This window comes from Dermacentor andersoni, chromosome 1 (genome assembly GCF_023375885.2).
Source record: "Dermacentor andersoni chromosome 1, qqDerAnde1_hic_scaffold, whole genome shotgun sequence".
Classification (NCBI taxonomy): domain Eukaryota; kingdom Metazoa; phylum Arthropoda; class Arachnida; order Ixodida; family Ixodidae; genus Dermacentor; species Dermacentor andersoni.
Window position 1 is genome coordinate 223,407,334 of NC_092814.1, and position 13,570 is coordinate 223,420,903.

Here is a 13,570-nt window from a genome sequence, read left to right on the forward strand (position 1 = left end):
AGGGCGCGTAAGGTGCGCTTCGTGCACCGCCTGCTAGGGCGCTACGCCCTACCAGGTGGCACGCGCTGGACTTCCTTCTTGCCCTCCCTCGCTCCACGCCCACATATCATGCCAGGGAAAGACGTTCGCTCGCTTAACCTAAAGAACACCAACGCCGAGGTGTGAGTGCCACTAAGAGACACCCAAGTCAAATATTAGGATTGCCTACCATTTTTCTTTTTTTTCTACGTGACTGAGGAAGCCAACAATGCCAAGTGCTTTATTGAATTGCACAGACCAAAAAGTGAAATTTTAGTGCTGACAAAACGGTGATAAGCACAAATTGTAAATATTATGCAGCTCCCATGTGCCGTAGTAGTCAGTGCTATGTGAAGCATTTCGTAGGCTATCTAGCCAAGTTTGGGGTTGCTCAAACTGTTTCCAGATAGCACAACATGTCCATGTAAGGTGAGCAATGGTGTGTGCGATAAAAGTGTGTGTGTGAGAAGGACAGCATAACGACGATAGCATGATGACTGATTTATTGTACTCTGACGAAGAAATGTTACAGCCTGTTCTGTACAACATAGGCTTATCCCAAATGTAGTGCACTGGGCAGAATGGGCCGAGATCAAAGGCGATGCAATGTCAAATATTGTCTCAAAGCACTAGTTGCCATAGAGAAGCAGTAATAACGTTGTAAAAATGAGAAGTACTGAAAAGCAGTCAGTGTTGAGTAAGCATGCTTGGTTTCCACCATGTCCTACAACTGAATCATAGTATGTATGCTTAGCACAGCAGGTGTGAAAACACTGCCTGCACCAAAAGCATGGGGACTGCATTTCACGTTGTAGTGAAATGTCAAACTCCGGCAGTGAAGCAAAGAAATACCAAGAAACGGCAAATAATTTATTTTTAGGACTAATAAAACAGCAACATCACACGTGTTCATGGAAGACTAAAAGTAGTACGTAACAGTGCAGCTGAGAACAAACTGTCACAATGCTTTGCACTTGCATGCTGACAGCTGCTATTTGAGTGACAGGAACCAAAACACTCAAGCTTGCCGCTGCAATGTACAGTCGGCGTCATCCTTGTGTAGAGCATGGGAACGGCAGCCTTCGGGGGGTGCTCAGGAGTCAGCCAGCGATGTCTAATGGTAGCTGCTGGGTGCAAACGTGCCTAGCAGCTACCGTTAGACGTCGGGCCCGGCAGCTAGTGTTAGATGTCGCTGGCTGTCTCCTGAGTGCCCCAGAGGCCGCTGTTCCCGCGCTGTACGCAAGAGTGACGCCAACTGTACTTGTCTATTCACTGCAGACATAGAATTATGGCTAGTTAACAATGAAAAGATGAAAACAGCCTTCTCAGTAATATACAGGGTGATCATTTTTAAGTTTTATGAAATTCTTAAAATTCGCCTGCGGCAGATAGCAAAATTTTTGTCCTTGAGCAGTATTATTCAGAGGCGGGCATTACTAGCGCAAAAAAACAAAATACATATTCAATTAATTAACATAAATTTACTAATTAACTTCTTTACAAATTACTTTACGGCACATATTGCAATTTACGCATTGTAGCTGGTGAGTTTGTAATACGTATCCACTTGAAATGAATTTCCAGGATTGCACCAGTTTCGAGATATTATTTCCCAAAGTATGGGATGAAATACAAGGGCATTCCAGTTAGTTTTGAGCTTCAATGCATGAAAGAATGTGCTGTTAAAAAAGTAAGTGGAACAAGAGTGCATTTTTTACAGCGAGTCCAATGGCGCATATCTCCAAATTGGTGTCATTCTGGAAATTTATTCCGTGAGGATATGCCTTGCATGCTCACCGATTAAAATTTGTAAATTGCAATATGTACCGTAAAGTAATTAATTAAGTAGGTGATTAGTGATTTTCATTGATTAGGTCAATATGTGTTTCAATTTCTCGTGCAAGTAATGTCCGCCTCTCTGAATAATCCAAACTCAAGGACTAGAATTATGTAATCTACAGCAAGCTATTTCTAAAAATTTTATAAAATTTAAAAATGATCACCCTGTAGAGCAACTTCATAAAACATCTTGAATTCACACAAGTTTAGCAGCTGTAAATTGTAAGCAGATTAAGTAGTTAATGTAAGTAATAAAGTAAACAGCCATAACGTTTCCTTTATTAAAATAGCTTTTTTAAACAACAAAATAAGTCAGCAATTCTTAATTCGTGAGACAGCTATCCGACACGACATTTAACAGCAGCAAATTTAAGAAGACAAAGGAAAAAAACATGACTTAAGTTATGCTGACAGATTAGTTTTCTCAAGCGACATGGCAAATTTACCAAGAACAGGGATAGAATATGTCACAAAATAAGGTAACAGTGAAAGACTGAGTGACATTTTTTTTATTCCTGTGCCAGTCCGCTGTAACATATTGAAGCCTTGTAAATGGTAGAGGTTAGCAAATTATAGGTAACAAAAACAGCTAATATCGCATGGCAAGACAAAATAAAATTCAAGTAGGTAGTTCTTATAAGCATTCCTTGCAGGAAGATGACTCACAACTATGAAAGATGTAAGAAAAAAATAAAAGGAACTACAGGTGGTGCAAATGTTCTGCTATTAAGCAACCTGGTGCTTGCACTTTCACAGAAAGACCATGGCAATATTGTTTCTTAAATTCTTTCTAGAGCATTTTCTATAATATGTATGCACTTTGACTGTGATGTCAGTACACCTAAATCACATCAACAATAGTTTCCCATATTTGTGGTTGTGTAAGCTCTTCTTTGGCAGTAGTCTGTGTTACTTTCAAGCATCATTTCCACTTCATACCTCGGCATAAGACTTCTTCAGCATCAGAAAAGTATGCCTGGAAGTTATCGGTTGTGTGGTGCCGGTTGTAACACAAACATTGCCATTGTTAGGAGCTGCACTGGCGAGGGCACCCTGGCACAACCAGAGGAGCACATTTGAAGAGTGGCGAACACAAGCATCCAAAGGCAGACCAGGTGCATTTACTTCACACAGGACATACACATACACGAGAGCAGGGGGCTGTAATTTATAAGAATCCATTACACTTTGAATTCTTTCACCCGCCATCTTGGCTCAGACGACAACATGCTGCGTTTATTGGCAGAATCGGCAAGTTGGCGCGATGAATGATGAAAGAAAGGAGAATAAAAAGATTGCCACAAAATACGGCCCCAGATCAATGGCTACAAATTTTAGGAGGCTACTTAACTCACCAGCAGCCTCCCAAGCTACAGATAGTGAAATGTCTTTGACAGAAACATATCATTATAGGAGAATGTGAAAAAGTTGGAGATTTGACAAGCACCCAATATCACTGGTGACTTTTTCTAGCAGCCTAGAAACTGAGCGGTTGACAGGGCAACCACTACAGAAACGGATAGCAATCAACGAAAGCCTAGCTTGGTTGTCACTGTTTTCATTCTGCATTGCCCAATCACTCTCAAAATCGCTGACATGCCGATAACCTTTAATACTAGCCCAAAATATTGCCTGTGGAATGCCATACAGATATGCTATCTTCCTCTGCTGCAGATGCCAGTTGGGCATTTAAAGAGAAGGCTCTGCTGCCATGGCTGTAGCTGATGCCTGGAGTTTTGTGCAGTGCACCCTGTACCCGCACAGCAGGCATTAAAGAGGCTTGTTCACATGTTTGACTATGTAAGCATGACATACTGACCATTTTGCTGTTTATAAACAGAGACATTGGCAAGCTTCCAGTTTTCCCCCACATAGAGTGGGCAAGATAGACAATGGCAAACCACAGTGGTGCGGCAAAACAGAAGCCCACAGATTTTCAAGTCTTCCTCTGCGGTTAATCACAGATTTACAAATCAATTCTGCCATATATTACATCAAAAATTATGCTCAAAGCATAATATGCATTTATTTTATTCAAAAACATAGAAAGGGGCATCTTGTACACAGCCAATGTGAAAATATTTTTTTTTGTGCCATAGTAGGCTGATGAAACGCGGGACAAAGTTTCTTGGGGTCACAGGCTCACTGCTGCCAAGGCACGTGTAAAACCATATATAGAAATCCACCCTTGAATGTTGGTATGATTACGCTTGTTTTGTTGTCTTTTTTAGTGCAGCCATGAGCCACACCATTGGCCTGATGCACAAGTGAATAATAAGACCGGTTTATATATTTTAGCTAAGTTCACTTCTATGTCCAAACACTGCACCCCATGAAACAGTTGTGTAGAAGTGGCCACACCACATTAGATGCACGAGAAAATGAGAGACGTTGGCTTAAATTACCGAGCAGATCACACTGTTGTCTGCTGCAGAACAACCAAAAATATCACATTTGGCACTAATTCCGACTGAAGCACCGCAACACCACATCGCAGCCAGGTTTAACCTTTAATGGTTGAAATGACCTAACTTGGTGTGTGCGGTAAGAACTTTTGTCTTGTGGGACAGGAATAAGATGCATTACAATTAGCACCATCAAAAGAAAAATGCAATGCAGTCAGTAGCTTTTGTTATGTTCTGGGCCCCTGTAGATATGCAGCAGTTTTGGTAAAACTGAAGTTTTGAAATTTGGAGCGTCATGGCAGTGATGTCATTTATGTCTCAATCTGTATGCTAAAGAAATCATGTTTGCCACAAATACGCTACTACTGCAAAGTAAAGAGTGAGTTCCAGGATTAACAACCGGTCTAACCTGAGTTAAAGGGACACTAAAGGCGAACACTAAGTTATGCTAAAGTGATAGATTAGTGCTCGAGAATCTCTAAGGCGTCAATATTATCGCAAACAGAGCCTTAATAATCGAGAAATCGAGGTAAATGTAGGACATGATTAGACACTCCCCCAGGACATTCAAGCCCTTGCCCGATGACGAAAGCACTCCTGAGTTAAATTCTGTTGTTAGTACTCAACTACTCATTGCAAAAAACATCCTCATATTGTATAATAAGATTAAATAAAATGTTACTTTTCCAGTTCCATTTCATGTTTAGAAAAAAGAACTCATTGAAATTTCCGTTGCCAACGACACGGGTGGTCGAAAGGTTTCGTTTTCGCTCAACTCTGTGCGGCCCACGCTTTCGGATTTCAATACTTTCCTGATCACGTAGTGCTGCAGTGGTTTTGCTGGCTTGCGAAACTCGCGCAAACTGCAAGAGCAGAGAAGTCAACTTCCATGATGTCACGGGATACCCGAACAGTCTACGCCAATTGACCAAAAAGCAGCTGCAGCGGTGAATCCGCCGCTCTGTCTTGGCTCGGTGCCGCCGTCTGTCGGGCGCCGTTTTACTCACCGACGGCAGCAAAGGGCGGTGATGGCGTATGCAACGTCACCACTCCCCCCGATTGGGTGGCGGGAGATTTGAATTTCGAAAAAGGTTTTCGGACCCTTCAGATACAATTTTCTCGTAAACTAAGTCTTTTCTTGGCACGAAACAAGTGTTGCAATGTTTCTGGAATGGTATTTAAACAGTCCACGTCGATTTAGTATTTGCCTTTAGTGTCCCTTTAATGTTTGCTTTCAATGTCTTTAAACAAGCCATGCTGGAGAAACATCAAAGGAATGCATTTGTGTGAAAAGATGGCTGAAACATTCTCAGGAAAATTCCAATGAAATAAAAAGCTACATTATGGCATTATCCTGTGCATGTGATTGCAAATGAAGGACAGGAATTAAGTGTAATGTTTAGCCTGAAGCCTTGGAAAGACAAAATTAAGCCTCAGTCAGACAAAAGCATGCATAACTCCAGCTGTATTTGAGCAGTATGTGCATGCTCTATGCTCCGGAATGCACTGGCCACTTTTACTAGTGGCTACTTGGTGCAAGGCAGGTTTCTTGAAACATGCAAAAGAAACAACTCTCTATGCAGTAGTGCATGCTCACAACTTTTGGACCATAGAAACCTGTAAATGTTGTTGCTGCAACCTGAAGTGAGGTCAACATGTACACAAATTTGGAAAGGTTGCACATACATGTTGATGCATAATACAAAATTAAATTGTCTTTACTGAATATTTGTAATTAGCTGCCTTAATATGTACATTCCCAGGTTGCTAAAAATGAATGCAACATCATCAGTTTTTTAAATGTGATGACCCTGCCTGCAGTAAGCTCAGAATCCTATTTTGTACATCCTGCTCACCAAAGGCTACATTTGCCAGAAGTAGGTCCTCAAGTACCTTTGCCTCAGTGTTAGCTTGCCTGTACAGCTGCTTCCAGAAACTTTCGCCTGGTCTCTTTAGCATGGCCTGAGGCATGTCACAGCTGTAGTGGCTAGCATTGGCAATGAAATTCTCAATGCCTGGGTTCCTCAGCCTCCTCCAAACCCTTGAGCAAATGAGGCATTCAAATTCCTCCACAAAGCTTGGCCTTTTATGGTCATTCACACCCCACCTACGGTTCTTCATAGCACTTAAAAGGGCCTTGTTAATGACTCTGCTGTGCATTTTGTGACCTAGAAAACTTTCATACAACATGTCATTACCATCTATTTTCTTGATTGCCTCTGCTAGTTCTTTAGGGCTACTGTAGTTAGCAATAAGAATGGCACTGTCAGCATAATTTGGTAACCAATCAACAACTGATGGTGACCCAAAGTAGATAGGCACTGACCCAACAATGAGTGGTCTCCACAGTTTCTCAGTGATGTAGTCCTCGCAGACATAGTTTTCAATGGCAATGTGAAACTTGTAGCTTGCAAGAAGGTGCCAAAAGGCTTTGTTGTCCATAGCATCCATTGCATTCGCCAGCCTGCAAATACAAGAAGTGATTGCGCAATTCAACAGGCAATCCTTACGTATCCATAAGCATACATCAAATAATATGAGTGAGCCAGGTCATATTTCTGGAGCTTAAAAACACTCAGTGGAAGTCTCCTGATGTAAACACATGCTTATTATACGTTGAAATGCCAGCGGTTTATATTGCTATGTGCATTCTATGTGCATCCCTTGAACGATTGATGCGCACAATCACCCTGTTGAAGATCACGAACTGGACCCCGGGCCCAAGTGGTTACTTACACTAGTCAGTGCTGCAATCACTTTTGTAAACACATCTTGTAAACAGTTTACAGTATAATAACTGTGTCAATCATGCAATTACATAACATTCTGATGGATGTGCGCATTCCCCGTCTTCACCACAGTGACTGCACCATCCACCTATCAGCCATGGCTTTCAGTGATGACACCTCGTCTCCACCTACAACTGCAGCTCAAGCAACAACGTACGTCATGCTTTCACAATCCCCACCATTCTGGTACATTCTTTGGCCAAGAAGGTCTTCATGACAAGGACTGGCTAGGCATGTATGAGCATGTTAGCCAGCACAACGAGTGCATAATGCTTGTGAATGCACTTTTTTACTTATGCAGAACACCGTGTGTCTGGTTCTAAACACATGAAGATGAGCTCTCTATCTTGGGTACTATCAAGGAGAAGCTCCATGACTTCTCATTTGGAAACCCACCTGGTTGCCAACTCACTGCAAAAAAAGAGCTCACTACCCGCATACAGTAATTCACCGAATCATATGCCTTGTAACGTGCAAGATGTGCTCGTTCTTTGCCGAAAGGTAGATGAGAAAATGGCCAAGATTGAAAAAGTGAGCTATGTCCTAAAAGTTGTCCATCACGGACGACAACATGTTCAATTTAAGTGGAGCACACCTTAAATTGGTGTAGTGGTGGTTACCATAAGGATTAGGTCACTCTGCAATTATGCAACGCAGGAGTGTGGGACACCCACAGAAATATGACAAATGACTGACATGACTAACTTCAAGATTTAACAAATTTTTATTGTTACATTAAGTTTGAGAACACACGGTAACAGATCTTTGTGACTCACATAAAGTGGCCCAAACTGCCAGGCTAACCCCCTGCCAGAGGCAACAATGTCATCAGCAACACCGATCTACCTCCTCTTAATTATTAACCCTGCTTTTCCCCAAGCCACTGCACTAATGAAAGGTAAATTTATGACCCTCATTATGCAATCTTCGGCCATAAAGCTTCCTAAAAAGATTGAAAGAGGACAACAGCTGGAATCATTTAGCTCCTATAATAAGCACATAGTATATTGATATTTTACTTTCCCATTATAAGTAAGCTAATAATGAGCAAGCAACACTCATCACAGTGACTTATTTCTGACAGCAAATTAATTTATTCTATAGTAAGCACTGAAAACAAATAGCATTGCATAAAGGTAAAAATAAAGATGGTCTAATGACTCTTTCACAACCCACTAACTTCAAGAATGTTAACGGTGCCCTGAACCACCCCTCCGGCTTGGTGAAATAACATCTTCCGTGGGTAGAATATTGTCGCGAAAAGTGTGTAGCGCGGGCCTGTTTGCTTACTTTCGGGGAATTTTGTGGGCTCCTCGACGCGGGGGCAACCTTTGTACCCCAAATAACCGCGACGGCGCCACGGGCAGGTACTGACCGCCTGGCCGCCGCGCCTGACGTCACACGTGCACCTGACGCGCCCTCTTCCCCACGCTCGGCTGTCAAAAGCCGATTAGTTAGGGTCAGAGTGCTTTTGTGTACGGAGTGTTGACGTGACCATTTCTTGACCCCTTGAACTCTGACGCTCATTGGATGATGTCGGCTTGCCTGATTGGTCGGGGTAACGAAATACCTCATTGGTGGAGAAAAGTGTCTCTTGGATGCTGTGTAAACTTATTTAAGGAGTAGTTCGAGTAGTTTTTGAGTGAGCAAGTAGACAGCAGCAGACACGGCGAAACTTCACCAGGGAAGACCAGGCCGGTCAGGCAGGCCGACGACGACGGGTATGACATCGTTCTGTTTGTAAATATTTTTATACAGTTTAAACTTAATACGGCAAATGCCAAGTGAATAAACTTAGTTATTGAAATGCTACTCTCGTCGTCGTACCTGTGGATTTGGACTGACCGCTGCCAGAGCTCATTGCCATTCATCTTCGTCTCCCTGGTGAGCTGATGCGTCAAGTATCTAACGGCTGCGTCACTTCGCTACAAAGTGGTGGAGTGTGCTGGGTACCGAAGGCCACGCACTAATATCATGGGCCGTGACAACAAACCCGAAGAACCTAGCTCTAACAGCTCGACTATGACCGAACCCCCTACTGTCCTCGCTACCATGTCCACCCCTCAAGCGGAACCTTTTATCGGACCACCAGTATTTAAAGGCACACCAGAAGAGTCAATATCCGAGTGGCTGCTTTGCTACGAATACGTAGCCTCCCTCAACAACTGGGATGAAGGGACGAAAGTAAAATTTTTATATTTGGCGTTAGAGGGCAATGCAAAAAAGTGGCACACCACGCAAATTTTAACGGGTGCCCCTAATACATGGAAAGAGTGGACGACGCTCTTAAAAACGTCTTTCACAAGTCGCCACTCAGTTGAGATCGCATATTTGCGGCTCCAAAACCGAACGCAGCTGCCGTCAGAATCTCCCGATGATTATTACTATGACGTTGTGCAGCTGTGCGCGAGAGCCAATCCATCTATGACGGAAGAGGAGCGGATGCGGCACCTCGTGCGCGGATTGCGTCCGGACGTGCTGGAAAAAATTGTTATTGCAAACCCGGACAGCTGCTCTGCTTTCCTCGAAATTTTACGCCGAATTGATTGGGCAGCTTTTTTGATGGTGCGTGCGTCGCAACCAGAAACGACCGGCACCTATTTCTCTGCCGGCCAGCAGTCGTGCTACCCATACACCTCGGCACCTGCCGCCGGAGTGACACCCGCTGGAGCAACAATGCAGCCGCCTCCGACATGTCTCGCCACCTGCGCTGCGGCAGAGCGTCACTGCACGCGAGAGGCCACCGACCGCGACAGGGACTTGAGGGCGATCGCGGCCTCTATGGCCTCATTATTCGACCGCCTGAAGGCTATTGAAGAAGATGTACGTCGCCCTGCAATGCCCTGCCCAGCGAGAAGTTCCTGTGACGATGACGAGCGACCACGCTGCCAGCTATGCGACCGCATCGGCCACATCGCACCCCAGTGCCGGCAACGGTTCCGCGAAAACGGACCCAAATGGAACGAGCAGCGCGGCGGTCGGGATGTGCAGCCTGGACGACCAAGCGTAGAGGACCCGCCCGGCCGACCATTTGGCAGTTTGGCGAAAAGTCAGCCCCTCGCATCGCCTTTCCGAGAGAATGGGACCGACGCAGAGCTACGGCAGCGCTCTAACTTTGAGCAGAGCAACTCCGGCTTGCTTTCCCGACTTCCCCATGATTCCGCACCAGCAAGCGAAGAAAATCCATTACCGTTGCTCGTGCTGGATCATGTGGACATCGGGCAAAGGCAGAGAGAGGATTCCTGGATGCAAGAAATAATACAGCACCTAGAGCAGCCGAGTGCGCCCGTTGTCAGAAAAACGAAAAGAACGGCACGGAGCTTTTGGCTGGTCGACGGTGTATTGTACAGAAGAGCGAAAGGCTTTCAAGAAGATCGCGCAGCACTCGTTGTCCCCAAGTGTTTGAGATCAGAGGTTCTGAGGCACTGCCATGACGACATCACGGCAGGCCACCTCGGTGTCAAGCGCACATGGGAGAAAATTCGCAGCCGCTATTTCTGGCCAAAGATGTTTTGCCACGTCAGCAAGTATGTCCTCTCCTGCCCTGACTGTCAGACGCGAAAGCTACCACACGGAAAGCCGACCGGTTTTCTCCAGCCGATCCCACCTGCAGGTCGCCCTTTCCAACAAGTGGGCATGGATTTTCTTGGCCCTTTCACTAAAAGCAAAGCAGGAAACCGCTACATCCTCGTGGTTACTGACTACCACACGAAATGGGTCGAAGCTGTCACGTGTACAGCAGCCACCGCTGCAGAAGCTGCTAAAGCCTTCATCGAGCAAATTGTCTTACGCCATGGGGCACCAGAAAAAGTGATAACAGATCGAGGGCAGCATTTTGTCGCCAACCTGACTGAAGAAATTTTCCGACTTATAGGTAGCGAGCATGCCACTCCTACAGCGTACCATCCTCAAGCGAACGGCTTGTGCGAGCGCTTCAACCGCACGTTGGCCGATATGCTCAGCATGTATGTTTCTTCGAACCATCGCGACTGGGACGAATTTCTTCCGTACGTGCTCTTTGCATACAATTCTTCTACTCACGAGACCACCGGGTTCACCCCGTTCTTTCTTCTTCACGGACATGAGCCCACACTTCCTATAGATGTAGCGCTGGGCGCGGAACGCGGTTTCGACTGCACACTGGACGCCAGGAAAGTGGCCCTCCGGCTGCAGCGTGCTCGCGAGCTAGTGACCGAACGGGAGAGGCGTCAGCAAGTAAAAAACAAACGTAGTTACGACGCTAAACGACGTAGTGCAATCTACCATGCGGGGGACTAGGTGTATTTGTGGACTCCCTTCAGAGCTCGGGGAAAGACAACAAAACTCCTTCACCGATACCACGGGCCTTTCCGTCTTGTTAAGCGAATCGGCGAGAGCAACTGGGAGGTAGTGGATAGAACTGGCAAAAAACGTGACGTTGTTAATGTTGCGCGCTTAAAACCATGCCACGTCAGACAGTGCTCGGATAACGACGACGCCGACGACGAGTCTGTTGACGGACATCGAGGGGAGGTGTGTGATCCAAGTGATGCTGTGCGCGAGTGCGATATGAATGGTGGTGTGCGCGAGTGCGGTTCGCGTAGTGATCGTGCGTGCGAGACAGAGACTTGTGAAAGAGTGCGCGTCGTAGAAGACTCGGACGCCGGGACTGAACTTTACTCCGACTGGAAGACATTCCACAACGAGGCCGATCCGAGAACTATCACTGCTTACGACACGGACACTGATGTGTATCACAGCGCAAGCGAATAATCTTGCTTGTTAATTTTATTGTGTAGCGCGCGATTGAACTTTGATGTTTCTTGTCTTGTGCATTTTGTTTCCATTTTGTTAAAACTTGTTTGTTGCTTGTTTTGTTTTATGTGATGTTAAATCTTCCTTACGGATGCAGTTTTTTATATGAATCCCTAAATGTACGTGTTTAAATTGTACGTTTAATTTGTTAATTTGGTTTTGTAGTCATGCTTTGTAACGAGTGGGACACTCTTTTTCGTAGGGGGGAGGTGTCGCGAAAAGTGTGTAGCGCGGGCCTGTTTGCTTACTTTCGGGGAATTTTGTGGGCTCCTCGACGCGGGGGCAACCTTTGTACCCCAAATAACCGCGACGGCGCCACGGGCAGGTACTGACCGCCCGGCCGCCGCGCCTGACGTCACACGTGCACCTGACGCGCCCTCTTCCCCCCGCTCGGCTGTCAAAAGCCGATTAGTTAGGGTCAGAGTGCTTTTGTGTACGGAGTGTTGACGCGACCATTTCTTGACCCCTTGAACTCTGACGCTCATTGGATGATGTCGGCTTGCCTGATTGGTCGGGGTAACGAAATACCTCATTGGTGGAGAAAAGTGTCTCTTGGATGCTGTGTAAACTTATTTAAGGAGTAGTTCGAGTAGTTTTTGAGTGAGCAAGTAGACAGCAGCAGACACGGCGCAACTTCACCAGGGGAGACCAGGCCGGTCAGGCAGGCCGACGACGACGGGTATGACATCGTTCTGTTTGTAAATATTTTTATACAGTTTAAACTTAATACGGCAAATGCCAAGTGAATAAACTTAGTTATTGAAATGCTACTCTCGTCGTCGTACCTGTGGATTTGGACTGACCGCTGCCAGAGCTCATTGCCATTCATCTTCGTCTCCCTGGTGAGCTGATGCGTCAAGTATCTAACGGCTGCGTCACTTCGCTACAATATGCTGGTGTGAACATCTCAGCAAAGTTTTGCAATCGTACGCGGTGCCTGGAACTCGCAAGCGGATTGCGAAGTCACCTTTCTCTCAAATGCTCTCTTTTCAACAGAAGGCCCTGTCCTCACTCTCTTCTCGACGCCTTATTTCATCATTGGATGCTTTATTTTGTCAGTCCCTTAGACGGCTGCTATTGGCCGAGAGCCGACATCAAGCTGCGGTCGCCTACATGGGGTAGATACCATGGCTGCCACAGGGTGCCACCACGAGTCCACTGGCTAAGCATACTGTAGCTCGCTGAGTACAACCACGTTCGGCTTATGCTTAGCGAGTCGTAGGCACCAAAGGTGGAAATTGTGGCATCTACGTTAACATGAAATTTGAACTGCGCGCCACAATGACAATTAAAAGGTGGAGTGTTGTGGGCAAACCCCACTCTGCCATAGAAGCTTCGCAGTGCACGGCACTGAAGAAGGAGCGGGAGCACAGCCGAGGCACAGTTTGATTGCCATAACTCCACTTCTGCTAAATGCATTGAAGTATTTTTTGCAGCAAGGTATTCCTGAAATAGCCTATTTTCACTTCAAATGCCTTTCTCCACTTCCATAAAAAGTGGTTCAGGACTCTTTTAATGTGTGCAGTCACAAGCATTTTCAAAGTCAATTTCATCCTAAATGGTGTAATACATGTAATTTCTGTGATCGTTCAACCACGATGTTTGAGCTTAAAAAAAATTAAATTATGGGGTTTTACGTGCCAACACCACTGTCTGATTATGAGGCACGCCGTGGAGGACTCTAGAAATTTCGACCACCTGGGGTTCTTTAACGTGTACCTAAAT

General features: G+C 45.4%; 1 protein-coding gene across 3 annotated transcripts in view; it reads right to left on the bottom strand.

Annotated features, from left to right (window-relative positions):
* Positions 1-13,570, bottom strand: part of FucTB (alpha-(1,3)-fucosyltransferase 10) — a 41,230-nt gene that overhangs the window by 17,342 nt on the left and 10,318 nt on the right. For 2 of the 3 annotated variants that reach the window (XM_050196673.2, XM_055063068.1), the window contains exon 6: positions 868-6,726. In XM_050196673.2, the coding sequence (XP_050052630.1) occupies positions 6,051-6,726 (676 nt within the window). In that variant the 3' untranslated portion in view covers positions 868-6,050. Of the gene's footprint in view, positions 1-867; positions 6,727-13,570 lie in introns of those variants that run through there. The other variant, XM_055063069.2, reaches the window with a different exon arrangement.